Genomic DNA, 27,209 nt, shown 5'->3' on the forward strand with positions numbered 1-27,209 from the left:
AAGTATTTTGGCATTGCGCACCCACTGTGGTCACCCATGTTGCCTCAGCTGAGCTTCTCAGGAGATTCTTGGAGAAGGTGTCACCATAGCCAATCTAACCTCTGAAGGTATGATTGAGAGAGAGAGCGAGAGAGAGATTGTATTTGGATAAAATAGACCATTTGAAAAGGAAGCTATACAAAAACATGGCAAACTTGACAATTAATTGCTATTCAGAATGACAGTGCACCTCTTCTTCATGAGCAAATGTGGACTCTGGGGAAAGGGGGAAATAAGTGCAGGTAAAACCCTGAGCTATTTTTATCAGGGTGTAGAGGGTGGGCTGGAATAAATGAGGTCCCAAATGCTTAATTTAAATATATAGCTTTGAGGAAGTGAGTAGCAGCAGCTGTTTCACATGTAATTGATTTCTCAAGTTTCATCTTTACTGAAGAAACAATAGTATCCGAACATTATTCTAGTGTCTCAGTGAGTTATGCTATTTTGTGCTTGCTTCTGTACCTGAGCTGAAGCAGTGGGCACTCCTTTCAAGCTGTTGTCTCCCTTTGATTTGCAGTTTTTGCCAGGGAAAAGTCATCTCTAAGTCTTGGAAGAACACAGAAAATGGTAGGTTCAGCTTCCACTTTAAGCATATTCTTAGAGCTCTGTGGAATGGGAACTGCAACGTGGGTGAGAGAGGGATTTTTCAGACTGTATCCTCTTCCCTTTCCTTCCCAACACCAATTTCATAATTTGTCATAATGATTATAGTTGGCTTTACACTAACATGGATCAGGGGACAGATAACATTTGTTCCTACTATTTTATTGCAAGTTTAGTATTATAGCATGTTAATAACAATATCATCTTCCAGAATGTTCATATCCCTTGGGATGCTATTTTCTCTCTCTCTGCTCCAATTATATTTTGCCTTTAAAATCTGTATGAAACAACTTCAAAGAAGGATGATAAAAGTCCATTTAGAAAATATCCCCAGTGCATTGTTTCTGAATATTTGATGAATACTGAATATTGTAAGTCAGATGTGGATTCGATAGCGTTTATACAAGTCATAATTGGTCCTTAAATTGTCATGGACAGCCACACGGTCAGATTATAAAAATATGTTTATTTACATGTAACAGTGAAATGCCTGTATTTGCCTAGAGAATAGATCACTTGCTCAAATGTTAATCAGGCAGAAAGAGGCTCTATTTGTGCTTCCTACAATAGCAACAAACTGGCTACGCAGAAAACAACTGCAACAGTTGCAGCTACTGTTTTTTAACTTCAGTTTCTTTTACTCTGAAGACTTTGACACAAATTATTATTGCTAATTCCATCTCCTTTCTACAGGGATCTGGGAAAGATGCTATTCTTGTTTGTATTATAGTAGTCTGTGGTGTGGACAAATAATTCAAGAGACAAGTTTCTTAACCAAAGAGCTTACACTCAAAATAGATAAGACAGATGAATGGTGAGGAAAGAAAGGAAGTGGCACTTCCCCCATTTCATGGATGAGAAACTGAGCACAGACACATTAAGGGCCAGATTTGTAAAGGTATTTAGGCAGGTGCCTAGTGAGATTTTCAAAAGTACCTAGCTGCATTTTAAGCACTTAATACACCTTTAGAAATCTGGCCCTAAGTAGCTTGTCCAGGATCACACAGGAAGCCTGTGACATAGGCACTGACTCTGTGGGTGCACCAGGCCTCAAGCACCCACTAAAAAAAAAAATAGGGAGGGTGCTCAGCTCACGATCTGTCCTGAGGACCTGCTCCCACTTGGCCTCTTGTCCCCAAGGCTCCTGCCGCTGCTTACACAGGGTGGAGGGGGTGGAGAGGAGTGAGGGGTGGGCGGGACCTCAGGGGGAAGAGGCTGAGTGGGGATGGGGCCTCAGGGCAGAATGCAGGTGGAGCTGGGCCCCTCCTGCATGTGGGCATGGTGCCATTGTAAACCCAGTACTGCCCTCATGAGCCACAGTGTGGCTGACAGTTTCATCTAGAAAGTTACAGTGAGATGTAATGTGTTTAAACTGGGTCATTACTGAAGACAGCTTGTAGGTGAGTGCAATGATTTTAATATATTGTAATTCATAATATAATTATGTAGTTCATTACTATCTTAATAATGATTAAATTATTAAGATACCAATGATAGACACACATTCAATAACTAGAATATAAAATAAGTGTATAAATATGCTGAAAATAGCCTCCCCCCAAGCTGGCAGAACTCCCCTCTTTCCCCCCCTCCACTCCTCTTCAAAATCACCCACCAGAAAAACCAAAAGTCAGTGCCTGTGCCTGTGACAGCGCTAAGAATTGAGCCCAGGTTTCCTAAGTACCAGTCCAATACCTTAATCACAGCACCATCCTTCTTCTCTAAAAAGCGTCAAAGATCAGGTTTGAATAAAACGTCTAAATTGTCCATAGTGAATCATCATAGTGAAGAATCCAACATTTCTGTTACAGCAAGACCTGTACAGACCTGAACTTGAAAGTTAGAGTTCCAACACACATACGTTGGTCTTTGTTGGGGAATGAGAGAAGGACTGGCATCCTTATGCCCTGTTCTTCTCTTCATCCTGACATGTGATGGTGCCTCTCTGGTCTTCTGCCAGGTTAGCCCCTTGAAACACACTGCTCTCACTCCCAGCTGGCTTTTTGAGCTACCCACAATGGGCTGTAATTAAACATGTCTTCCCCTATAATAGTGCTTGTGGAGAAACTCCCACTCACTGAGTGACCTCCATGGCAGACACACCCCATAAGTCTGGAGAGGAGCTAGGGAGCCTGAGGCTTCTTTAGTAACTTTGTGCTAGAGATTGTGAACATCTCTTCCAGCTCTCATGATTGGTGTATAGCCTCAAGTATCCTGCTCATGGTTCTGGAGATGACCCTGCTGTCAGTAGAGGAGCAGCTTTTTATAGCTTACCCTTTTGGTAGCAATATTCATTATTCTAGTAATCATTTATGTATTTTCTCATCCCTTATAAAAGTTACCAATCGCTTATGTGCTGTTATTGAGTTTACTAAATGTGCTCCTTAAAATGAAGTGATGCATAATATTGTTGAAATTTTTCTCTTGCAACTTTTTTAACAAAAATAATTCCTTTTCCAACCAAATGAAGATTTCAATGGGTAATTTTTCATCTTGTTCAAAGTTCTCAGTTAATTTTTTCAGGGTTTTTTTTTCTGTTAGTTTGGTTTTCAGTCAATTTTTTTTTTAAAAAAGTATTCCTCCCCCCCACCCAATCTGCCTTTTTTCCTCCTCCATCACCACCTCTGTTGTTTATTAATGAAAAATATTGAGTTGGGGAAGTGATTTTTTTCCTCTGCAGATTACCTCAGCCTGGAGGTTGCAACCAATTTCTCTTACTCTAAGGCTATATGGAAGCGTGGGAGGTGTTGTCAAATGGAGTCACCCATTTGAGTGAAAGGTTGAGGTTCCTCAGGAAAGTAGAGAACTGATCTGAACCTTATGTGAAAATAAATTAAATTTGTCTCATTGACATAAAATATCTCCTAGGACACAATCCAGCTGCCATTGAAGTCAATGGCAAAACTCCTATTGACTTCAATTGGATGAGGATCAGGTAAATGACTTTTTATGTTCCTACTTTAGTATTGAAGCTTTATATTGGAAAGTTGACAGAATAAATAAATCTCGTGAAGTTCTTAAAGCAAGTGTTGATTTTAGAGAACAGAAATGCAGTGTCACATGAGAGCCATTCCATCTATTTCTTATGGTTGGTCTCCTTTCAGTTCTTGTTAACTCCTTTGTATACATCTGGGGCTGGCTATTTTAGGTAACAATAAAATACAATATGGTCAGGGTGGAGGAGCAGCAGGGGAGCAACTTAAGTGAGCACAACATATATAACATGAAAACCTAAATATTCAAAATGCCTATGTTACCTACCAAGTGTGCCTGAATTAGTGTTCAACAGCATTTTCCCAGACTTTCAGTTTAACAGGTGGCTTGTAATAACAAAAAGATGTTCACATGATCAAACAGGAGTGAAGAAACACTTGGGCACTCCTAATGGCATCTGTTTAAGAATCTGATTCTCAATATAATTAGCTGCTTAATTGAACATCCACATTCAGTCAATACATTCCCTCATGTAATTACTTGATTCATTAAAAAGCACTGGGTGTAATGTTTTGTTCTCCATTCCTTACACATCAAATTACTGAGGGAGAAATTTTAATTATGAATTTTTTTAAAGTTTTCATTGAATGTATTTGCCAATCAAAAAAAGATCCAGATAAAAGCCAGTCCCAAAATAACACAATAAATAAGGATAGTTAAACTTGTATTGAAATTCAGGTAATTGACAACTTTAATGTATAATATCACTTGAACAAAAAAATAGTGACTGCATATGAAAGAAAGAAATATCCACTAGAATACTGAGAAATGTTACTTCCCCATTCCAGTCCCCTTCCCTCCCCAATACAAATATAAATAAAAAGAGGAGCCAAAATCACAAACATAGGTGTGAAAAGAGAGCTCATCTGGGAAGGTTCTGTGAACTGAAATGTCTGTGGGTTTTGGCTCTCTTATTTAGCTATTATTTGTTAAAGGGACACAACCAATTTAAAAGTACACCTCTGCTTGATTCTTTTTAACCTATCATTGTTACATCAACACCTTAGTTTACTGGCCTTAATTTTCAAAAGTATATAGTGATAGTAATAGTATATTTTGTTTTGATTTAAAGGGTGCTGATCACATATCTGCTGAAAAACAGGCCCCTTTAATGTGTGTCAAGTTGGGCACCCAAGTCACTAGTCACTTTTTGAAAATTTACAGTTTGACCACATGGAGATCAAGCCAGGATGTGAATGTGCAGCACACTAGCCTAGCCTGCTGCACAGGAAATTGTTGAGTGGATCTGCTACCGCACACTGAAAGTTCTGTAGTGCACAGCTGCAGATCAAAGGGCGCTAGGGAACTTTTAGTGCATGGCAAGGGGTCCACCTGGCCAGCTAGTGCACAGCAGGTTTGTTTGCAGTAGACATACACCCCAGCTTGCCACCTACTAAGTCTCCATATAGACAAGCCCTTACTCCACTATAAACTGAACCGAGTATCTTAAAAACAAAACACCCTATTTTTTCCATTTGTTTATTTTGTGCATATGACAGCAATTTGTGCATTAGTCATTTCACTGCTTCCTTTTGTACAGCTACAACTTACCATGCATTGAAAATGAACTCTGAAACATTTCTCCTATACCTTTTAAATGTAATATTACTACATTCTCAAAGGATATACAGAAGTACAATATAGGGGGAAATCATGAGTATGAAAAAAAACAAATGTCAGATCTCTCCTTGCTGAGTTAACATATGCAGCTGGACTTTTTTGATAGCTTTCTATATGGGATTTATTTAACCCTTTTAAATTGAGCTACCTAATCCCACACAATGTCAAATATCAGGGGGTAACACTTCAATCTTCCTGGACATTCTATAACATATTTAAAAGTAGCCATACGTGAACAAAAAAACTTCAGGAACAGACTTCAAAGAGAAACAGCAGAACTAAAATTCATTTGCAAATTTAACACCATTAATTTGGGCTTGAATAGGGACTGGGAGTGGCTGGCTCATTACAAAAGCAGTTTTGCCTCTCCTGGAATTGACACTTCCTCATCTATTATTGGGAGTGGACTACATCCACCCTGATCGAATTGGCCCTGTCAGCACTGGTTCTCCACTTGTGAGGTAATTCCCTTCTCTTCATGTGCCATTATATTTATGTCTCCATGCATCTGAAGAAGTGGAGTTTTTACCCAGGAGGGCGTATGCTCAAATAAATCTGTTAGCCTTTAAGGTGCCACCAGACTCCTTGTTCTAATTCCACACAAGTTTTCAGATGGATTTCTCTGTGCCTACGTGAGTATGATGTAGCTGTGCACGGAAATGGAGATTAACCAAAGAGAATTCCCAGGCACACGAATTTCATTTGTCTTTCACAACACTTTTGAGTAAGTTCTTTAATGTTCTTTAGTGCTTTGTTGAATAGAGAATTTTGGGATCTAATATTTAATTGTTGAAAGGGAAAAATAATTGTAGATGTATATTGCAGCTGTACTAAATCAATGTGCGTTTCTTTCCTTCTTTTCAGGCCTTTCACACATGGCCCTCAAACAGATTGCACTTCCTCTTGCTCTTCCTGTTTTCCAAGCTGCTGTCAGCCAGATGGTTTCCTAAAAGCTTACCCTGTGATGTAAAAGTAGAAGCTTCAAAAGCCAATGTGATAGTGGACTGCAGTGATCGTCGCCTCACTGAAATCCCACAAGGGATTCCTCCGAACACCACCAACCTGACTCTCACCATTAACCATATTCCAAACATTTACCCAACATCCTTTGTCCATCTTGATAATCTTTTGGAGATTGATTTCAGGTGCAACTGTGTGCCTGTTCGACTGGGGCCAAAGGATCATGTGTGCACCAGGGGACTGCAAATCCAGAACAGCAGCTTTGCCACTCTTAGAAAGTTAGAGTCATTGTACTTGGATGGAAATCAGCTTCCAGAAATACCTCGGGGGCTTCCTTCTAATTTACGCCTGCTGAGCCTCGAAGCAAACAGCATTTTTTCCATCACAAAAGAGAATCTGTCAGAACTGGGAAACATAGAAATGTTGTACCTGGGACAGAACTGCTATTACCGTAATCCATGCAATGTTTCATTTGAAATTGAAGAAGCAGCCTTCCGGGACCTGAGAAATTTAATAGTATTGTCCCTGAAAGCCAATAATTTAACCTACATTCCACACAATTTGTCATCTACTTTAAAGGAACTGTACCTTTACAATAACATGATTCAAAAAGTTCAGGAGCATGATTTAAATGACCTTTACAATTTGGAAATTCTTGATTTAAGTGGCAACTGCCCTCGCTGTTACAATGCCCCATTTCCGTGTACTCCGTGCCCTAATAATGCCCCAATTTGGATCCATCACAAGGCCTTTGATGCCTTAAAAGAATTAAAAATTCTGCGCCTTCACAGTAACTCCCTTCACAAGGTACCCAGTAGCTGGTTTAAGAACACCAAGAATCTCAAAGTGCTTGACCTTTCTCAAAATTTCCTGGCCAAAGAAATTGGAGAAGCTTGCTTTTTGAACTTTATCCCCAACCTCGTAGAACTGGATCTGTCCTTTAATTTCGAACTTCAGGTTTATTCTTCATTTTTGAACCTGTCTAAGACATTTTCCTCTCTCTCAAACCTGGAAATCTTGAGGGTTAAGGGTTATGTCTTCAGAGAATTGAGTCAAGAAAACCTACATCCATTGCTTCATCTTAGAAACTTGACAATTTTGGACCTTGGAACTAATTTTATCAAACTCGCTAACCTGAGTATGTTTAAAAAATTCCCATCTCTTAAAATGATAGACCTCTCAGTAAATAAAATATCTCCTTCTTCAGGTGAATTCAATAATCATGGTTTTTGTTCTATCCCCATGCCTTCAGTAGACCAATACAAAAGCCAAATGCTGCAGGAAATGCATTATTTCCGGTATGATGAGTATGGGCGAAGTTGTAAATCCAAAGACAAAAAGGCTGCTTTCTTCCAACCTTTTGTTAATGAGGACTGCCTCAGTTATGGGGAAACTCTGGATCTAAGCAGAAACAACATATTTTTTATCAACCCCTCTGACTTCCAGCATCTCACTTTCCTCAAATGCCTCAACTTGTCAGGTAATGCTATCAGCCAGACTTTGAATGGAAGTGAGTTCTACCCTCTGTCTGGACTGAAATATCTGGATTTTTCTAACAATCGGATTGATTTGTTGTACTCGACTGCCTTCCAGGAACTGAAAGATCTAGAAATTCTAGACCTGAGCAATAACAAACATTATTTTCTGTCAGAAGGTATTACTCACATGCTTGATTTTACAAAGAATTTGACCTTTCTGAAGAAGCTGATGATGAATGGGAATGAAATTTCCACTTCTACTAATCTGGGGATGGAAAGTCATTCTCTTCAGACTTTGGAATTCAAAGGAAATCACTTAGATGTTTTATGGAAGGATGGGGATACTAGATACTTGTCATTTTTCAAGAATCTGACCAGCCTAGAGCAACTGGACATTTCCTACAACTCTCTGAGTTTTTTGCCTCCTAGTGCTTTTGAAAGCATGCCTCCACGGCTCAAGGTACTCATCTTAACCAATAACATGCTGAAATCTTTCAACTGGGGGAAACTCCACTTTTTGGAGAAACTGGAAACCTTGGATCTTAGCAACAATCTGTTGAGTACTGTCCCCCGGGAGCTGTCCAATTGCTCTGCAACCCTCCACAAACTGATACTACAGAACAATAGGATCCGACGGCTGACTAAGTACTTTCTCAGAGATGCCTTCCAGTTAAAATACTTGGATCTCAGCTCAAACAAAATCCAAATAATTAAGAAATCTAGCTTCCCAGAGAATGTTATCAGCAATCTGGAGATGTTGCTTTTACATGGCAACCCTTTCAAGTGCATTTGTGATGCTGTGTGGTTTGTTTGGTGGATCAACCAGACTGAGGTTACAATTCCTCTGCTGGCCACAGATGTGATCTGTGCAGGCCCAGGAGCACATAAAGGTAAGAGTGTGATTTTCTTGGATCTGTATACCTGCGAATTGGACTCCTCTCATGTGATCCTGTACTCTCTGTCAGCATCAGCTATCCTGTGTCTGATGGTGTTCACAGTTACAAGTCACCTCTATTTCTGGGATGTGTGGTATAGTTACCATTTATGCACTGCCAAGATAAAGGGCTATCGGCGTTTACATTCACCAGAAACTTGCTATGATGCTTTCGTTTCCTACGATAACGAAGATCCAGCTGTAGCTGAATGGATCTTGAAAGAATTAGTTGAAAACCTGGAAGATCAAAAAGATAAACAGTTCAATTTATGTTTGGAAGAAAGAGATTGGCTGCCGGGGCAACCAGTTTTGGACAACCTTTCCCAGAGCATACAACTGAGCCGAAAAACCGTATTTGTGCTGACTAACAAGTACACAACAAGTGGCAACTTTAAGACAGCATTTTACATGGCACACCAGAGACTTATGGATGAAAAAGTGGATGTGATTATCTTGATATTTCTTGAGAGAGCTCTGAAGAAGTCCAGGTACCTCCAGCTGAGGAAAAGGCTGTGTAGTAGCTCTGTCCTTGAGTGGCCAACCAATCCTCAGTCCCAGTGTTACTTCTGGCAGTGTCTGAAAAATGCATTAATGACAAACAATGACAGAACCTACAACAAACTGTTCCAAGAGACTGTGTAGCTCTCCCACACCCTGTACAATCTTAGTATGATATTGAGTAGACTGGGTGATACTGAAACTCAAATTTTACTTGAAGAAGGTTTCAAATCATGGGAGATAACTTAAGCCTGACATTATATCAAAAGTTAAATGCACATAATATTGTAAAGACAGTATTTTACTTGTCTCCCTGCAACATGATGGCTTACATTTAATCATCACCAGTTGCCAACCAGGCTGTTTCAATGACATGCACCTTACCAGGCACTTACTGCTACACATAGAGATAAAATGCACTACCAGCTGGAAGACTCAGGTTTGGAACAGAATCATAGCTTCCAGTTTTCAGTTCAGTGGAGGCTGAGAGCTTCTCCTGTAGGTTGGCTCAAATATCTCTGAGACCACTTACTTGTGTTACTGTATTACATGGACTACAAGGAGAAGTTTAGCTGTGTCTGAAACTGGTGCTCTTTGGATCATTGTTAGATTAAATAGTATTCTCATATAAAACTGTAGCTCACCAACCTAAAGCAGCACCATACCTTGCTAGAACAACAGATGTAAAACCTGTAGACATACTTCCACTGCTAGGATGATCAATACCCCCCACAACACACCTTTCAAGGTCCATGAGTTCTACACATGCCTATCACAAGATGTACCTCATCCAGTGCACTAGATGCTTCAGTAACAACTGTGTGGGTGAAACCAGACAATCGCTATGCTCTCAGATGAACTCACACTGAAAAATGATAAAAACACCATGTCACCTGTGGGTGAACTCTTTTCACAGAGCAATCATTCTACATCTGACCTCTCAGTCCTCATTCTCGAAGGAAACCTGCCCAATATCTTCAAAAGACAAACCTGGGAGCTTAAATCCATAACTTCACTAGACACTAAAAATCATGCACTGAATAAAACACTGTATTTATGGCTTTTACAACAATCTATAAGCCACTAACAACCCCCTTCTCTTGCCCCCAGGTGCCTTTTTTCCCCTCTCTTCCTTGTCACCTCCCTTCTCCACAGTGACTGTAGGAGTGTTAATGGGGCACTTCACCTTGAATGGTCCCTTGAAATATGTGTTAACTAATTATGCTAAAAATCTGTTCCACCTTGTATTTAACTGTGACACTGAGTATGTTTCCCAGACCTGAAGAAGAGCTCTGTGTAAGCTTATAAGAATGGCCATAATGGGTCAGACCAAAGGTCCATCTAACCCAGTATTCTGTCTTCCAACAGTGTCCAATACCAGGTGCTTCAGAAGAAATGAACAGAACAGGTAATCATCAAGTGATCCATCTCCTGTCACCCATTCCCAGCTTCTGGCAAACAGAGGCTAGGGACACCATCCCTGCCCATCCTGGCTAATAGCCATTGATGGAGCTATCCTCCATGAATTTATCTAGTTCTTTTTTGAACCCTGTTATAGTCTTGTCCTTCACAACATCTTCTGGTAAGGAGTTCCACAGGTTGATTGTGCATTGGGTGAAAAAATACTTCCTTTTGTTTGTTTTAAACCTGCTGCCTATTAATTTCATTTGGTGGTCCCTAGTTCTTTTGTTTGAGAAGGAGTAAATAACACTTCTTTATTTACTTTCTCCACACCACTCATGATTTTATAGACCTCTATCATGTCCCCTCTTAGTTGTCTCTTTTCCAAGCTGAGAAGTCCCAGTCTTATTAACCTCTCCTCATACAGCAGCCATTCCATACCCCTAATCATTTTTCTTGCCCTTTTCTGAACCCTTTCCAAGGCCAATAAATCTTTTTTGAGATGGGGCAACCACATCTGCACACATGGGCGTACCATGGATTTATATAGAGGCAATATGATCTTTTCTGGCCTATTATCTATTCCTTTCTTAATCATTCCCAACATTCTGTTCACCTTTTTTACTGCTGCTGCACATTGAGTGGATGTTTGCAAGCTTGTCTTTCTTGCCAACAGCAGTTGGACAAATAAACAATAATTCCCTCACCCACCTTGTCTCTAATATCCTGGAACCGACAGGGCTACAACACTGCATACAATACATGCATACATGAAGTGTAATATGTAACATGAAATGCAGGAGGTTGTTCTGCCAAAGGAAGCTGTGTTCACTGGCTTCCCCCACAACCATCTCCATGCCGTTTTCCATAACATGTCATATACGTGGAATTGCCTCCTATTGCTGGGCACAGGGGAAGGGGGCAGGAACAGAAAAGTCTCATTACTCCACCTGCTCCTGCCTCCTATTTTCACTTGCCAATGGTGAGGGTGAGAGAAAATGCTTTGTTTCCACCTGATTTGGGCTAGTGGCACCTAGGCCCTGTCTTCAGACCTGTCACACATCAGGGAGAGAATGAGAAGACATCCCTGTGCTTCTCCCCCTATTTCACTGAGCTGGAGGCCACATGAAGGGTGTGGAGTATGTACGTCGATGAGTGTAAAGAAGGGTGATGTTCCATAAGTGTTGGTTCGGGTTGTATAGATGATTCCCAGACACAACTCATGATCAGCGATAAGCAAAACTCAGGAGTGACTGGGTGTGGGGATGTTCAAGCAGAGCAGGATCCTGAAAAGTGATCAGTGCGCCTTAACCACAGACTGAGCCAGTGCTCATTTTCTACACATGAATCATTGCAGGAGTAGAAAATAACAGCATTCACATGTCACCACCCTCTCATGCTCGCCCTCAGTCCCCTGCACCAAATACACAGACGTGTGGGTTGAGAGAAGACTGAAATACCAAAACCTTTACAGTCCCTTCCTGCTCCTTATTGAATGCCCTATAATAATTGTGTATGTAACAGAACCTGTGTAGTTTTCTGTATTCAACTGTTATTCCATTCTCCTGTCAATCTGCACATGTGGAATGTTCTGCATTCTCAATAGTACAGCATTTAACCCGTGTGATAACAAGCATTTTACTACAAGTTGTGATTTTTTCATTCAGTTACACCATAGAAGATGTTTAAAAAAGAAAGTGGGGTGTGAGGAAAGGGAACAGCTCCTATCCAACCTGAGCTGAGGTGGTGAGGGGTGGAGGAGGAGAACCAGCTGTGAATAACTTAGGAAAAAAGGAAACTAACCCACATTCTCCTTCTCTCCATTTCCATTCTTGCAGCTGGAAAGTTACAGTTAGTTCATAATGAGCTACCAACCCATTCAGATGAAGCAGCAATTCATGCTTCTCTCTGAACTATTGCTTCAGATTGCTCAAGGACTAAACCACAGACTGTGCATTGGTTTATATTTGGGTCACATTCTGAAGATGATCATTGCACGAATCAGATCTAAAGATTTTAAAAAAATGTTTAGTTAAAGTACAAGATAGCAACTCCCAGAAAAAAGTACCTGTGCCCAGATGCTGCAAGGTATTTAGGAGTCTAACACCCACTGATTTCAATGGGAGTTAAGCACCTAAGTAATTTTGAAGATCTGGGCCCTCGGTGGATCACAGCCCCACCTACCTCCTACTTGTAAGGAAAAAAAAGGAAATGAACATAATTATATGCAACAGATTGTTAGTAAATGCCCTAAATTGTTTAGATCTTGGATACCTCGGAGATGGGAATGACAGTGAAGATCAGTTGAGGGGCTTGAGCCCTCTGCCTTAACTGTGAGAGGGCCTCAGCATGGAACTTGTTTACCCTGTTGGTCTACCAGATTCACAAATAGACTTAGGCATCTAACTGCCTCTTTAGGCCCCTAAATCAACATTTAGGTGCCACTGGCATTCACAAAACACCTGCTTGGCTGCTGCCTAACCTTGTAGGCATGTAAACTAACTCCATGACTAAATTTTCACTGTAAAAGTTCCCTAGGCCCCTATGTGTCTGCCTCTGAGCATGCGCACTGCTGCCTCATATTGGTTGTCCACATGCCAAAGGTGCAGTGCAACAATCCATGGGAAGCTAGGCATTCCTCCACCTAACCCACCTGCAGCGCCTGAGCTAGTAGGTGTGCTCAGGGCATGGCTACTGGATCGGGGCCCATTCAGAATCCATGAGAAGGAAGTGCCCATTTTATAACTTTTATCCCAGTGGTTAGAGAACTTACCTAGGCTGTGGGAGATCCAGATTCAATCCTTCTCCCCTGCTATGACACACATTGCAATTGTACGCAATAGCTGTGGAAACCATTTGGTGGTAAATATATGAATGGTTTATGTCACACTGTGGGCAGGGATTGCATGTAACTTCAGGGGGAAGGGTTGCTACAGCTCCACCAGGAACTAGAAACAGTATGGGTGGTTAAGATGAATCACCTCCACAGAGATACCACTTCCTGGGGAGGTTGGCCTATACAAATTCAAGCTGGGTTTTCCAGAGATCTACAGACAAAGAATAAACAATCTGGGTTTAAGCAAAAAGAAAAGGAGTACTTGTGGCACCTTAGAGACTAACAAATTTATTTGAGCATAAGCTTTCGTGAACTAACCCATTGTTTCATGTTCTCTGTGTGTGTATATACATCTCCCCACTGTATTTTCCACTGAATGCATCCGATGAAGTGAGCTGTAGTTCATGAAAGCTTATGCTCAAATAAATTTGTTAGTCTCTAAGGTGCCACAAGTACTCCTTTTCTTTTTGTGAATACAGACTAACACGGCTGCTACTCTGAAATCTGGGTTTAAGCTAACTCAGAGCCTTTTTTGTGACCCAGCAAATGGACAGGAATTTCTGTCCAGGTTGGAGTGGAGGGCGGGGGTAAGGCGAGAACCTTGTAGAAGAGTTGGAAAGATTTTGGCTTACTAGGACTCTATAAGATGGCTGGGTCACCACTGGTAAGCTTTCAGCATGTATACATGAACTTTTATTGTTTTTAATGTACGTTTTCTTTGCAATACTTTTAACCTTAAGAATAAATGTGCTTGCATAGAAAGAGCTGTCTGGTTTCTGGTAACTGCTGGCAATACACTGGTCATAGCCCTTGGAGAGTAAGCAAAGCACAGGCACTGGCCGTTAGGCAGACTCACTTGCTGGGGATATCACAGTGTAAGGCCTGGTCTGCACTACACAGTTAGGTCCATGTAAGGAAGCTCAGCATGTACATTACAGCCTTGTCCCTCCGATGTAAGCGCTCTACTACACCGACATCATAACTCCACTTCCATGAGAGGTGCAGCATTTGTGTCAGTGTAGTTAGGACGAGGCGATGCAGTGTCTGTGTAGACACTGCCTTACTTACATGGGCTGTTGGCTGCCTTGTCCATTTCAGAACTCCATGCTGAAGTCATGAAATTGACAAGAAAGCTGAGCAGCCAGAGTCCAGCTGCCCCCCGGCTCCCCACTGCCAGTGGGGCTGCTGCCCGGAGGCTCCCCGTTCAGTGAGCCAAGAAGCCTGGGCAGCTGACACCCACTCCCAGCAGGGAACGGGGAGGTGAGAAGCCCAAGGGACTGGCCCCCGCTAGCGAGACCTGAGAGCCCAGGGGGCAGCTGGGCTCCCTGTGAGGGCTGCATGAGGTGAGAGCCCTGGCTCTCAGTCCCTCACACTTTACCTCTTCAGTCAGTGGAAGCACTTCTAGCCTACCACGAACAGAAGGAGGGTAGTGTGGACATCAGCTACCGCGGTCCTGTCAGCGCCCATCATCTAGCCATCAGCCACCTAACATAGATGGACTTAAGTCTGTAGTACAGACAGAGATGAAAGTAAGCCGGTACGCCCCGTACCGCCCCGTAATGCCCCTACCACAGGAGAGCCCCAGGCCCTTTAAAGCTCTGCCAGAGCCCAGAACCCCAGGGTAGTAGTGGAAGCCAGGAGCCCCCAGGACTCCTCAGTGATTTAAAGGGCCCAGGGCTCTGCTGCAGTAGCGGCAGCTGGAGCCTTGGGCCCTTTAAATCGCCCCCGAGCCCCGGGGCTCCCAGCCGCCTCTGCAGCTGGTAGCTCGGGGGTGATCTAAAGGGCCCCAGGCTCCCAGCCGCCACTACTGCAGCTGGAGCCCTGGCTCTTTAAATCTTGATTTAAAGGGCCCAGGGATTTAAGGCCACGCCTCTTCTGGTTGAGGCCACGGCCCCTGCTCAGGACGCCGGCGTACTGGTAAGTCCTCTAACTTACTTTCACCCCTGAGTATAGACATGCCCTAAGGCAGGGGGTGATGCAGCCTTAAAAACTCCTGGATAGAAGGCAGAGCGAAGTGGCTCTGCCCAGCGATGACCCATACTGGCCGATAGTGGGGGCAGAATGAGGGCAGCAGCTTCAGCAGGTGTTCCTGAGCATGCTCAGTTTGTGTGAGCATGCTCAGTAGAAGCCAAGCAGAAAATCTGGGGGGGGGCACATGACCCCTTTCGGCCCCCCCTTATGTGTCACCTCTAGCTCCACCCCCTCTGCCCCCCATCTCTCCCCCAGAGCAGTAATGGCTGGGAACAGGAAACTTTAAGTGGAGGGGGAATACATGTGCAGTTGCACTGAAACTGTGACACCCACCTTATAACTTTCAGCCAAGGGTTAGAGCACTTAGCCAGACTGTAGGAGACTCAGGTTCACTTCCTCCTTCTGCCCAAGGGGGTGAACAGAGGTCTCCCCCATCTCAGGAGAGTGCTCTAACCACTGACCTATGAGGTATTCTGATGGGAAATTCCTTCAGTCTCTTGTGTTGAACCTTTTGCACTATAGATAACTAACTCACTAGAGCAAGAGCACTGTACCTCACCTCCTCATATCAGTGCCATCCTCACCAAGCGATCAAGTCATTTTCTTTGTCTCTCTGCTCCAGTGATTATTCCAGTACTTAGCCCGAGTGGAATAGCTTGGAAGGAGCTGCATACCAAACTATCCCAGCACTCAGTCGAATGGGCACACTTGTGGACTGTGGGTGAACTCTATTTGAGTCAGACACAGAGGCCAGGGGCATTGAACCTCAGTCTCTTGCAGGGTGGTTGAGTGCTCTAATTACTGGGCATCTCCTCTGGCATTTCTTGCACAAAGCAGTTTAGGCACCTGCCTCTCGGAGAGGGTTCACAGTTGTGAGCTGAAGCACTGAATTCCCTGACGGGATGTGGGTTAGGACCCACCCTCTTGTCAACATCTTCATTTGGCTAGTTAGACCAGGAGTCGCTTTGCATGCTGACTTTTGTGGAGCCCACTCTGAGCTACCCGTTTCTCTCCATTCACTGTATAGCACAGGGATAGGCAACCTATGGCACACGTGCCAAAGGTGGCATGCAAGCTGATTTTAGTGGCACTCACACAGCCCGGGTCCTGGCCACCAGTCCGGGGGGCTCTGCGTTTTAAATGAAGCTTCTTAAACATTTTTAAAACCTTATTTACTTTACATACAACAATAGTTTAGTTATATATTGTAGAATTATAGAAAAAGACCTTCTAAAAATGTATTACTGGCACGTGAAACCTTAAATGAGAGTGAATAAATGAAGATTCGGCCCACCACTTCGGAAAGGCTGCCCATCCCTGGGCTAGGGCCTAACTCAGGCTTTGTGGATCCCAGTGATTTTCTATCAGCGTAAAAATGAGGTGTTGCAACACAATGCCTCAGCCCCTTTCTGAATCTGGCTCCCAGTGTCTGACTTTATTTACTTTCAGGTCACACTGCAAAGCTTGTTTTAGTCCCTAGATATTTGATTTTGATCCTTTGAAGTCAGTGGGCCTCAATGTAGGAGTAATCACAACTTGGTCCTAATTTAGCACATAGAGAGTGGCACAAATCTGGAAGCCTGTTAGCAACATTTTGGTGACATGTTTCATAAATACGTTATTTCTGTGGAAAGAGCATAGCCAAATACTGACTACACTCAACACTTCTTAGCCATCTAATGGGATTTCTTTGACAGATTTATCAATATTTTAATAGCAGTCACATGTGCTGTAGGGCTGTGCCCTTCTGTACCTTAATTATAGTGTGACCATCATAATACTATGATCATCTTGATTGGAAATACATCTTTGGTTACAGCTGATTAATTGCAGGGCCCATCCTGCCTTAGCTGGTGCCATGCTAATGTGAGTGAGACTAAGGGGCAGGTTGTAGCCTACATAAGACATCCTGTTGTGCAGCTGGTGCTATGCTTAGAAACCCCAGATCATCCTGCTTTTTGTTCTACAGCAATAACATGTGGGAATCCCTCAGGCGATAGATACACTGTAAATATAAAGCAGGCATATTATGTTGCATACAGGGTATTCTATGAGGAAACATAGCAGTAGTATTTGAGAGCTAAAAACAAAAGGAGGGCGGGAGGCTGGCTGTGTGTCGGCTGCCAGCGGAACCAACTGTTAAGCAACATTGCACACCAGAAATAGAAAATGTACTTCTTGCCTTGTCGTCTTCATTTCCTGCCTCAATGCTTGCTGAGCCTTGCTTTGCAAAGGCCTCTCAAAACAAGATCTGTAGTAGAGCGCTCATCTGAAAAACCAGAGACCCAAGTCTAATTTGCCCATTGATTCATGATAATAAGTCATAATAGCACTTTTCATCCAGGGATCTCAAATTACTTTTACTAGTTGTATTATCCCCATTTTTACAGATTGAGAAATTGACATCCAGCTCAGTCAAGTGATTCCCAGAAGATCACGCAGCAAACCAGTGGCAGACCTAAGAGCAGAACCAGGGCTTCTGGCTGTTAGTTTAGTAATCTAGCCACTAACCTGTGCTATCACCTCATTAGTACATACTTACTGATGTCTAAACATTGTTGTGTATTTATGAAGTTATCTGATTTTTTGTGTGTCAAATTTGGGAGCTGGGGGCATAAGGTTCTGAATTTGGGACAGGAGAGTATTGAACCCATATGAGAGGCTTAAAGAAGGCACGTCTGAATCCTCTCTCGTCTTTTCTGGGTTCATCAATAGAAACACCCTTGGCATCCAAAATGAATTTTTGTTTTAATGTAGGGTTTCCCTAACCCCACAAGATAACAATTTCTGATACAAAGGCGTGGTCGCAGAGCAGCGGCTAATCCTAAATTAGTGATTTTCTTTCTCCACCGGTTCTTTCTTTCTTTCTCGTACTAAGGCATGTTGCAGATAGCAAAACATCACAGTGGAAGCAAACCTGGCAGATTTGGCCTTTTGAAGAAACAAACAAAAATACATTTTTTTGCTAGTGCAGTCTCAGAAAAAATTGAGACAATGAAGGGTTTGTTTTTTTTCAATCTCTATATTACAGATGGCTGGGATTTTTTTAAAACAATTGCAACCAATTCATATACTGTCTGCAAAGTTGTGAATTTGCAAAACTGAAGACACTGGGTCTAACTTCAGTCTCAAACATTTTTCCTGACTGTTCCATCCCCTTTATTGCCACCATTCTAATCTCAGTAATAGCTGCGCACCTGACACATTATATCAGTTACACTAAGGGATTGGGTTTTTTTCCTCTCCTGCCAGTAATAGCTCGCCTTACTTGATCACTCTCGTTACGAATGGTAACACCCATCGTTTCATGTTCTCTGTGTATATAAAATCTCCCCACTGTATTTTCCACTGAATGCATCTGATGAAGTGAGCTGTAGCTCACAAAAGCTTATGCTCAAATAAATTTGTTAGTCTCTAAGGTGCCACAAGTACTCCTGTTCTTTTTACCAGGATTCTACTAAGCTAGCTCAGTGGTGAGAATGCATCTGAAAGTACCTGCTGTTTACATAGCAAAAGATGTAATCCATGGTCTGCTCTTTTCTTACATATATTATACTCCACATTAAAGAGAGTGATTATCTTTTGTAAGCGCTCTATAAGCATAGGTCTTTTTTCCTTAAAACTCTTTTTCACTTTTGCTTTCCTAATTGGAAAGCTGCTTTTTCATTGAAATGACTCAATGGAAACAGTTATTTAAACATACGATACTGAAAAATAAAGTTCCTGAAGCAGAATGTGTATGAATTTTAAGTATTTTGTTTTCTGGTTGTCACATGAGACTGCCACAAAATCACTTCTTTCCAGTGTTTCAGGCCCAAATGTGTATGTGAAAGCCCATAATTCCTTTAGCAGTAATGCTCTTGGAAGCTCTGCATCTGAGGAAGCAAAAGTTCATAATAAAATGTGTGACTATAATTATCTCCATAATGTCATTGTTGGCTAAGAGAAGCTTGGAGGCAGAGTGACAAAAAGGAATTAGCTGACATTTTAGGCACCTAAATTCCAGAATAGGCCTCATGGGATTCACAAAACTCCTGCTCAGCTGCTGCCTAATCCTGTAGGTGCCTAAACTGACTTGACTTCTAAGTTTTTGCAATAAAGTTCCCTCTGGTGAGATGGGATTTGAACAAGGGTCTGTTACTTTTCAAGGGCATGCCCTAACCTCTGCGGTATGGAATATTTTGGTGCAAGGGAGTCTCATTCTCTCGTACTGACGCTGTTCCACTATGAAATAATGAAAAAGTCACTGGGCCGGAGCAAGAGCAAGAAAGAGAGCACAAGTTGAAGAATGACTCTGTGGCCTGTGGTTAGAGCATTCATCTGGGAGGTGAGCGAGCCAGGCTTCAGTCCCCTTGCGCCAATAATGCTTTCATTAGTCACTCACTGTGGAACATCTTCAGCAGGAGAGACTGAGAGAGCCCTCCATGAGAGTCTGGCAGAGCCCCAGTGGTTTGGGCACTCACGTGAGATGTGGCAGAGCCTTCAAGCCCTTTCTCCCCTTGAGCAGAGCTGGTTTTTGAACTGGGAGAGAGAAGAGAGTCTCCTACATCCAAGGTGAATACTCCAACCATGGGGCTAAAAGTTGCAAGGACAGTTTTCCTCTCCCCTCGTCTTGCTAACAGTATAGGTGCCTACTACCAAGAGAGGAGTCAAAGTTGAGAAACTCAAGCAGGGTAGATGGCACCAGTATTTGCACTAACACGGACAGGGGCACTGTGCAGAAGTGATATATGCAGTGTTATGTAGGCTTCTGATTGTTATCTATGCCCTCCTGTAACTGGCATGGAAACCCATAAGTATGGCAATGCCACCCAGGCAGACGCCTCTATGTATAACGATGAGCCAAATTCTATAGCTTTCCTAAGCTTTGTGCTGGCAACAGTCTACTTGCAATCATTCCACACACCCACCCCCTCAAGCCAGGTATGCTGGGGAGGAATAGCTTCTCTCAGGGCTGGGGCCTGCCACCACTGGGAGTGAGAAACTATACCAGCTGCAACCAAAGCTATTCCTCTAGGTAGGGTGGGGAGGAGGAGAGGAGAAAACAGTGGCTTAGGTGGGTCCCTCTCCAGCACCTCCGAGCCAGAAACCAGTAGGAGGAAGCTCCCCCACAGTCACACAAGGTTTGCAATAGTCTCCTATACCAGTCATGCAGGCTGACTGAAGAACTCCCAGGGGCAGAGCTAACCATCCTTGATATTGAATCAGCAGTTAGAGCTCCTGCAAGAGCAGGCAGAGGCAGATTAGCCCAGACTAGCCCTAGCCCATAGGAACTGAGACACCGGTGTGGGGAATGTGTCCTAGCTAAGGGCTTGTCTGTCACTGGCCCATGACATTCCTGAACACCCACAGCGGACCTCTTGACGGGCCCTTCTCCCTCAGACAGAAAAGGAAACAGGCAAAGCTTCTCTCCTGGATGAATGACTTTGCCAGCTTTCTAGTTGTGGGAGAGGAGGAATGTTCACAAAATGGCATGTGTACAGTTGCCATGTGGAATAAGGATAGAAGGTGTTAGGAGGGAGAAGGAAGGTGGCTGAGGAAGGAGCATTGGACCCTGGCGGGGAATTTTAACGGGCTAGGACCACACACCCTCAATTTTTGTAAATATTGTGGAACAAGAAGTGCATAACAAGTAAGTAACTTTGTGACCTTATTTCTGTAATCCTCATCAGCTCATCCCCCTATTTCACCAGCCATGGCTTGTAAAATGTCTCGTTAGGTAATACCATCCAAGCAAAGGAGTAAGAGTAGAGGCATGGGTTATGTTTAATGTTAGATTGCATGCTCTTTAGGGGGACTGGGGGTGGGGAGGAAATGTGTCAGTCTGCAATGCAACTAGCATACGGTAGTTGCTACAAATAAGGAAATATATCAAAGACATTGAGTAAAGACTTCCGCACAATGCTGCTTCATTGCAGGCAAAGACAATGCCTCAACTTCTGCTTTAAAGGAGATGTTGGAGCATGGAAAAAAGCCTGCACAAAAGTTAATGATGCAGGCTGCATTTATTTTTTTCCATTGTTTTGCCTTAGGACTGGTGTGTATGTCATGGTGGTGGTAAGACACTGCACTTCCCTCTAGTCCAGCGGTGGGCAAACTATGGTCTGGGGGCATCATCCAGCCCTCCAGACATTTTAACCTGGCCCTTGAGCTCCCGCCGGGGAGAGGGGTCTGGGGCTTGCCCTGCTTGGCTCCTGGAAGCTACGGCATGTCCTCCCTCTGGCTCTATATGTAGAGGCAGTCAGGGGGCTCTGCACGCTGCCCCCACCCCAAGTGCTGCCCCTGCAGCTTCCATGAGCCGGGAACCCATAAGAACTGGAGGGGGGACATGCTGCTTCTTTTGGGAGACGCTTGAGGTAAGCACCGCATGGAGCCTGCACCCCGACCCCACTCCCGCACCCCAACCCCCTGTCCCAGCCCTGATCTCCCTCCCTCCCTCCCACAGAACCCCTCCATCCCAGCCCGGAGCAACCTCCTGCACCCTCAACCCCTCATCCCCAGAGCCCACCCCCCTTCCACCCAGAGCCCTCACCCCCTCCCCTCATACCCCAGCATGGAGCCACATCCCGCACCCAACCACCAATTCCATGAGCATTCATGGCCCGCCACACAATTTCCATATTCAGATGTGGCCTTCGGGCCAAAAAGTTTGCTCCCCCCCTGCTCTAGTTCTGTCCCCAGCCATGGAACACCGCAGAAGACTAATGCCCGGGCCACAGAAATACCTGACGAGGGAGGGATAGCTCAGTGGTTTGAGCATTGGCCTGCTAAACCCAGGGTTGTGAGTTCAATCCTTGAGGGGGCCATTTATGGATCCGGGCCAAAAATTGGGGATTGGTCCTGCTTTGAGCAGAGGATTGGACTAGATGACCTCCTAAGGTCCTTTCCAACCCTGATATTCTATGATCTGCCCCTGTAGAGGTTACCCTCCACACAGGAAATATGAGGGGACAATCAGGTGCATTGTTGTTAATTTCAGGTCAACATATACAGACACTTTTGTTGTTGCCTTCAGTACCCCAAAGACCAAATAGTGTGGAAATAATATTTCTTATGTGTTGCAGGGATCACAGCTGGCAGCAGATAACCCATACATATCACACCATTCTTGTTTTAAACTTTACAAAGAAATATATTCTTTTTCTTCTGTGTGGAAGTATGTCTACACTATGAAATTAGGTCAAATTTATAGAAGTCAGTTTTGTAGAAGTCAATTGTGTGTGTCCTCACACAAATGCTCTTAGTGCATGTAGTCGGCAGAGTACATCCACAGTACCGAGGCGACCATCGACTTCCGGAGCATTGCACTGTGTGTAGCTATTCCACAGTTCCCTCAGTCTCCGCCACCCATTTGACTTCTGGGTAGAAATCCCAGTGCCTGAACACTGTCGCGGGTGATTCTGGGTACATATCGTCAGGCCCCCCTTCCCTCCCTCCTTCTATGAAAGCAAGGGCAGACAATTGTTTTGCGCCTTTTTTCTTAAGTTACCTGTGCAGACGTCATACCACAGCAAGCATGGAGCCTGCTCAGCTAACCATCACCGTATGTCTCCTGGGTGCTAGCAAACGTGGTACTGCATTGCTACACAGCAGCAGTTTATTGCCTTTTGGCAGCAGACAGTGCAGTATGACTGGTAGCCATCGTCGACGTAGTCCTGGGTGCTCTTTTAACCAACCTTGACGAGGTCAGGGGCACCTGGGCAAACATGGGAGTGACTCAGCCAGGTCATTTCCCTTTTAAGTTTTGTCTCATGGTGATTGAGTCCTAATGACAGTGCACTGTCTTTTAATCAGCAGCTAGCAGAAGACGATAGCCAGTAGTCATACTGCACCGTCTTCTGTCGAGCACCCAGGAGGTGACGATGGCTAGCGGTCGTACTGCACAGTCTGCTGCCAGCAAGATGTATAAAGATAGATGAAGTGACTCAAAACAAGAAATAGACCAGATTTGTTTGTATTCATTTTCTCCTCCCTCCCTCCATTCGTGAAATCAACGGCCTGCTAAACCCAGTTTTGCGTTCTATCCTTGAGGTTTTGAGTTCTATCCTTGAGGGGGCCATTCAGATTTTCACAAAGCCACCCCCTTTGTTGATTTTAATTCTCTGTAAGCCAACCCTGTAAGCCATGTCGTCAGTCGCCCCTCCCTCCATCAGTGCAACAGCAGACAATCGTTCCGTGCCTTTTTTCTGTGCAGACACCATATCACGGCAAGCATGGAGCCCGCTCAGATCACTTTGGCAATTAGGAGCACATTAAACACCACACGCATTATCCAGCAGTATATGCAGCACCAGAACCTGGCAAAGCGAAACCGGGCGAGTAGGCAACGTCACCGCAATGACGAGAGTGATGAGGACCTGGACACAGACTTCTATCAAAGCACGGGCCCTGCCAATGCGGACATCATGGTGCTAATGGGGCAGGTTCATGCGGTGGAATGCCGATTCTGGGCTCGGGAAACAAGCACAGACTGGTGGGACCGCATAGTGTTGCAGGTCTGGGATGATTCCCAGTGGCTGCAAAACTTTCGCATGCATAAGGACACTTTCATGGAACTTTGTGACTTGCTTTCCCCTGCCCTGAGGTGCAAGAATACCAAGATGAGAGCAGCCCTCACAGTTGAGAAGCGAGTGGCAATAGCCCTGTGGAAGCTTGCAACACCAGACAGCTACTGGTCAGTCGGGAATCAATTTGGAGTGGGCAAATCTACTGTGGGGGCTGCTGTGATGCAAGTAGCCAACGCAATCAAAGATCTGCTGATATCAAGGGTAGTGACCCTGGGAAATGTGCAGGTCATAGTGGATGGTTTTGCTGCAATGGGATTCCCTAACTGTGGTGGGGCCATAGACGGAACCCATATCCCTATCTTGGCACCGGAGCACCAAGCCAGCGAGTATATAAACCGCAAGGGGTACTTTTCAATAGTGCTGCAAGCACTGGTGGATCACAAGGGACGTTTCACCAACATCAACGTAGGATGGCCGGGAAAGGTACATGACGCTCGCATCTTCAGGAACTCTAGTCTGTTTCAAAAGCTGCAGGAAGGGACTTTCTTCCCAGACCAGAAAATAACCGTTGGGGATGTTGAAATGCCTATAGTTATCCTTGGGGACCCAGCCTACCCCTTAATGCCATGGCTCATGAAGCCATACATAGGCAGCCTGGAGAGTAGTCAGGAGCTGTTCAACTACAGGCTGAGCAAGTGCAGAATGGTGGTAGAATGTGCATTTGGATGTTTAAAAGCATGCTGGCGCAGTTTACGGACTCGGTTAGACCTCAGCAAAACCAGTATTCCCACTGTTGTTACTGCTTGCTGTGCGCTCCACAATATCTGTGAGAGTAAGGCGGAGACATTTATGGCAGGGTGGGAGGTTGAGGCAAATCGCCTGGCTGCTGGTTACACACAGCCAGACACCAGGGTGATTAGAAGAGCACAGGAGGGTTCGGTGCGCATCAGAGAAGCTTTGAAAACCAGTTTCATGACTGGCCAGGCTACGGTGTGAAAGTTCTGTTTGTTTCTCCTTGATGAAACCCCCCCCCGCCCCTTGGTTCATTCTTCTTCTCCCTCCTCTCTTGGATCACCGCTTGCAGAGGCAATAAAGTCATTGTTGCTTCACATTCATGCATTCTTTATTAATTCATCACACAAATAGGGGGATAACTACCAAGGTAGCCCAGGAGGGTTGGTGGAGGAGAGAAGTACCAGGAGGGTGTGGAGGAGGAAGGACAAGGCCACACAGCCCTTTAAAAGTTTAAAAGTTTAAAACTTATTGAATGCCAGCCTTCTGTTGCTTGGGCAATCCTCTGGGGTGGGGTGGCTAGAGGCCCCCCCACCACGTTCTTAGGCGTCTGTGTGAGGAGGCTATGGAACTTGGGGAGGAGGGCAGCTGGTTACACAGGGGCTGTAGCGGCGGTCTGTGCTCCTGCTGCCTTTCTGGCAGCTCAACCATACGCTGGAGCATATTAGTTTGATCCTCCAGCAGCCTCAGCATTGAGTCCTGCCTCCTCTCATCATGCTGCCGCCACCTTTCAGCTTCAGCCCTCTCTTCAGCCCACCACCTCTCCTCCTGGTCATTTTGTGCTTTCCTGCACTCTGACATTGTCTGCCTCCATGCATTCATCTGTGCTCTGTCAGTGTGGGAGGACAGCATGAGCTCAGAGAACATTTCATCGCGAGTGCATTTTTTTCACCTTCTGCTCTTCGCTAGCCTCTGGGAAGGAAAAGATCCTGTGATCCCTGAAACACATGCAGCTGCTGGAGAAAAGAAAAGGGACAGTGGTATTTAAAAAGACACATTTTATAGAACAATGGGTACACTCTCTCACAGTAAACCTTGCTGTTAACATTACATACATAGCACATGTGCTTTCGTTCCAAGGTCTCATTTTGCCTTCCCCCAGCATATGGCTAACACCTCCCCCCTCCCCATGCCTAATAGCGGGGAACATTTCTGTTCAGCCACAGGCAAACAGCCCAGCAGGAACAGGCACCGCTGAATGTTCCCTTAAGAAAAGCACCCTATTTCAACCAGGTGACCATGAATGATATCACTCTCCTGAGGATAACACAGAGAGATAAAGAATGGATGTTGTTTGAATGCCAGCAAACATACACAGCAATGCTTTGTTCTACAATGATTCCTGAGTACGTGCTACTGGCCTGGAGTGGTAAAGTGTCCTACCATGGTGGATGGAATAAGGCTGCCCTCCCCAGAAACCTTTTGCAAAGGCTTTGAGAGTACATCCAGGTGAGCCGCAAATGCCAGGGCAAATTAATCATTAAACATGCTGGCTTTTAAACCATGTATAGTATTTTAAAAAGTACACTCACCAGAGGTCCCTTCTCTACCTGGCGGGTCCAGGAGACAGCCTTGGGTGGGTTCGGGGGGGTACTGGCTCCAGGTCCAGTTCCTGGCTGTCGGGAAAACCGGTTTCTCCGCTTGTTTGCTGTGAGCTATCTACAACCTCATCATCATCATCTTCCTCATCCCAAAAACATGCTTCCATGTTGCCTCCATCTCCATTGAAGGAGTCAAACAACGTGGCTGGGATAAAATGGCATGCAGCTCATCATAGAAGCAGCATGTTTTGGGCTCTGACCCGGAGTGGCCGTTCGCCTCTCTGGTTTTCTGGTAGGCTTGCCTCACTCCTTAAGTTTCAAGCAGTACTGCTAAGGATCCCTGTTATGGCCTCTGTCCTTCATGCCCTGGGAGATTTTGGCAAATGTTTTGGCATTTTGAAAACTGGAACGGAGTTCTGATAGCATGGATTCCTCTCCCCATACTGCGATCAGATCCCGTACTTCCCAATTCAGTCCATGCTGGAGCTCTTTTGCGATTCTAGGACTCCATCATGGTCACCTCTGCTGATGAGCTCTGCATGGTCACCTGCAGCTTGCCACGCTGGCCAAACAGGAAATTGAAATTCAAAAGTTTGTGGGCCTTTTCCTGTCTACCTGGCCAGTGCATCTGAGTTGAGAGTTCTGTCCAGAGCGATCACAATGGAGCACTCTGGGATAGCTCACGGAGGCCAATACCATCTAATTGTGTCCACAGTACCCCAAATTCGACCCAGCAAGGCTGATTTCGGCGCTAATCCCCTTGGTGGGGGTGGAGTAAGGAAATCAATTTTAAGAGCCCTTTAAGTTGAAAAAAAGGGCTTTGTCGTGTGGATGGGTGCAGGGTAAATCGATTTAACGCTGCTAAATTCAACCTCAACTTCTAGTGTAGACCAGGGCTATGTCTCATTGAAAGTCAATGGGACTTTTAGACACCTAAGTTACTACTTGGAATGTGTTACATTTACAATGTTACCCCAAATAGTTCACTATTTATACAGTGAACAAAAGAATTATTTCTTGTACACAAAACAATGC

The 27,209-nt window shown here is 44.4% G+C and overlaps 2 protein-coding genes across 4 annotated transcripts in view; both read left to right on the forward strand.

Annotated features, from left to right (window-relative positions):
• Positions 1 to 9,316, forward strand: TLR7 (toll like receptor 7). Its single transcript, XM_038413831.2, has 3 exons — positions 1 to 107; positions 557 to 606; positions 6,121 to 9,316. Exons 2-3 carry the CDS (start codon positions 604 to 606, stop codon positions 9,268 to 9,270), a joined length of 3,153 nt encoding a protein of 1,050 aa, XP_038269759.1. The 5' UTR covers positions 1 to 107; positions 557 to 603; the 3' UTR covers positions 9,271 to 9,316.
• LOC119863036 (toll-like receptor 8) overlaps positions 80 to 27,209 on the forward strand; it is a 40,265-nt gene continuing 13,135 nt past the window's right edge. Inside the window, exons 1-2 of one of the 3 annotated variants that reach the window (XM_043502819.1) lie at positions 80 to 107; positions 557 to 606. Coding sequence is in view for 1 of the 3 variants with exons in the window: in XM_043502882.1 (XP_043358817.1) it covers positions 19,623 to 19,872 (250 nt within the window). In the remaining 2 variants the exon portion in view is untranslated. Of the gene's footprint in view, positions 108 to 556; positions 607 to 13,752; positions 14,028 to 19,596; positions 19,873 to 27,209 lie in introns of those variants that run through there. The other 2 variants (XM_038420760.2, XM_043502882.1) reach the window with 2 other exon arrangements.

The sequence above is a fragment of the Dermochelys coriacea genome, chromosome 1, assembly GCF_009764565.3.
Source record: "Dermochelys coriacea isolate rDerCor1 chromosome 1, rDerCor1.pri.v4, whole genome shotgun sequence".
Classification (NCBI taxonomy): Eukaryota; Metazoa; Chordata; order Testudines; family Dermochelyidae; genus Dermochelys; species Dermochelys coriacea.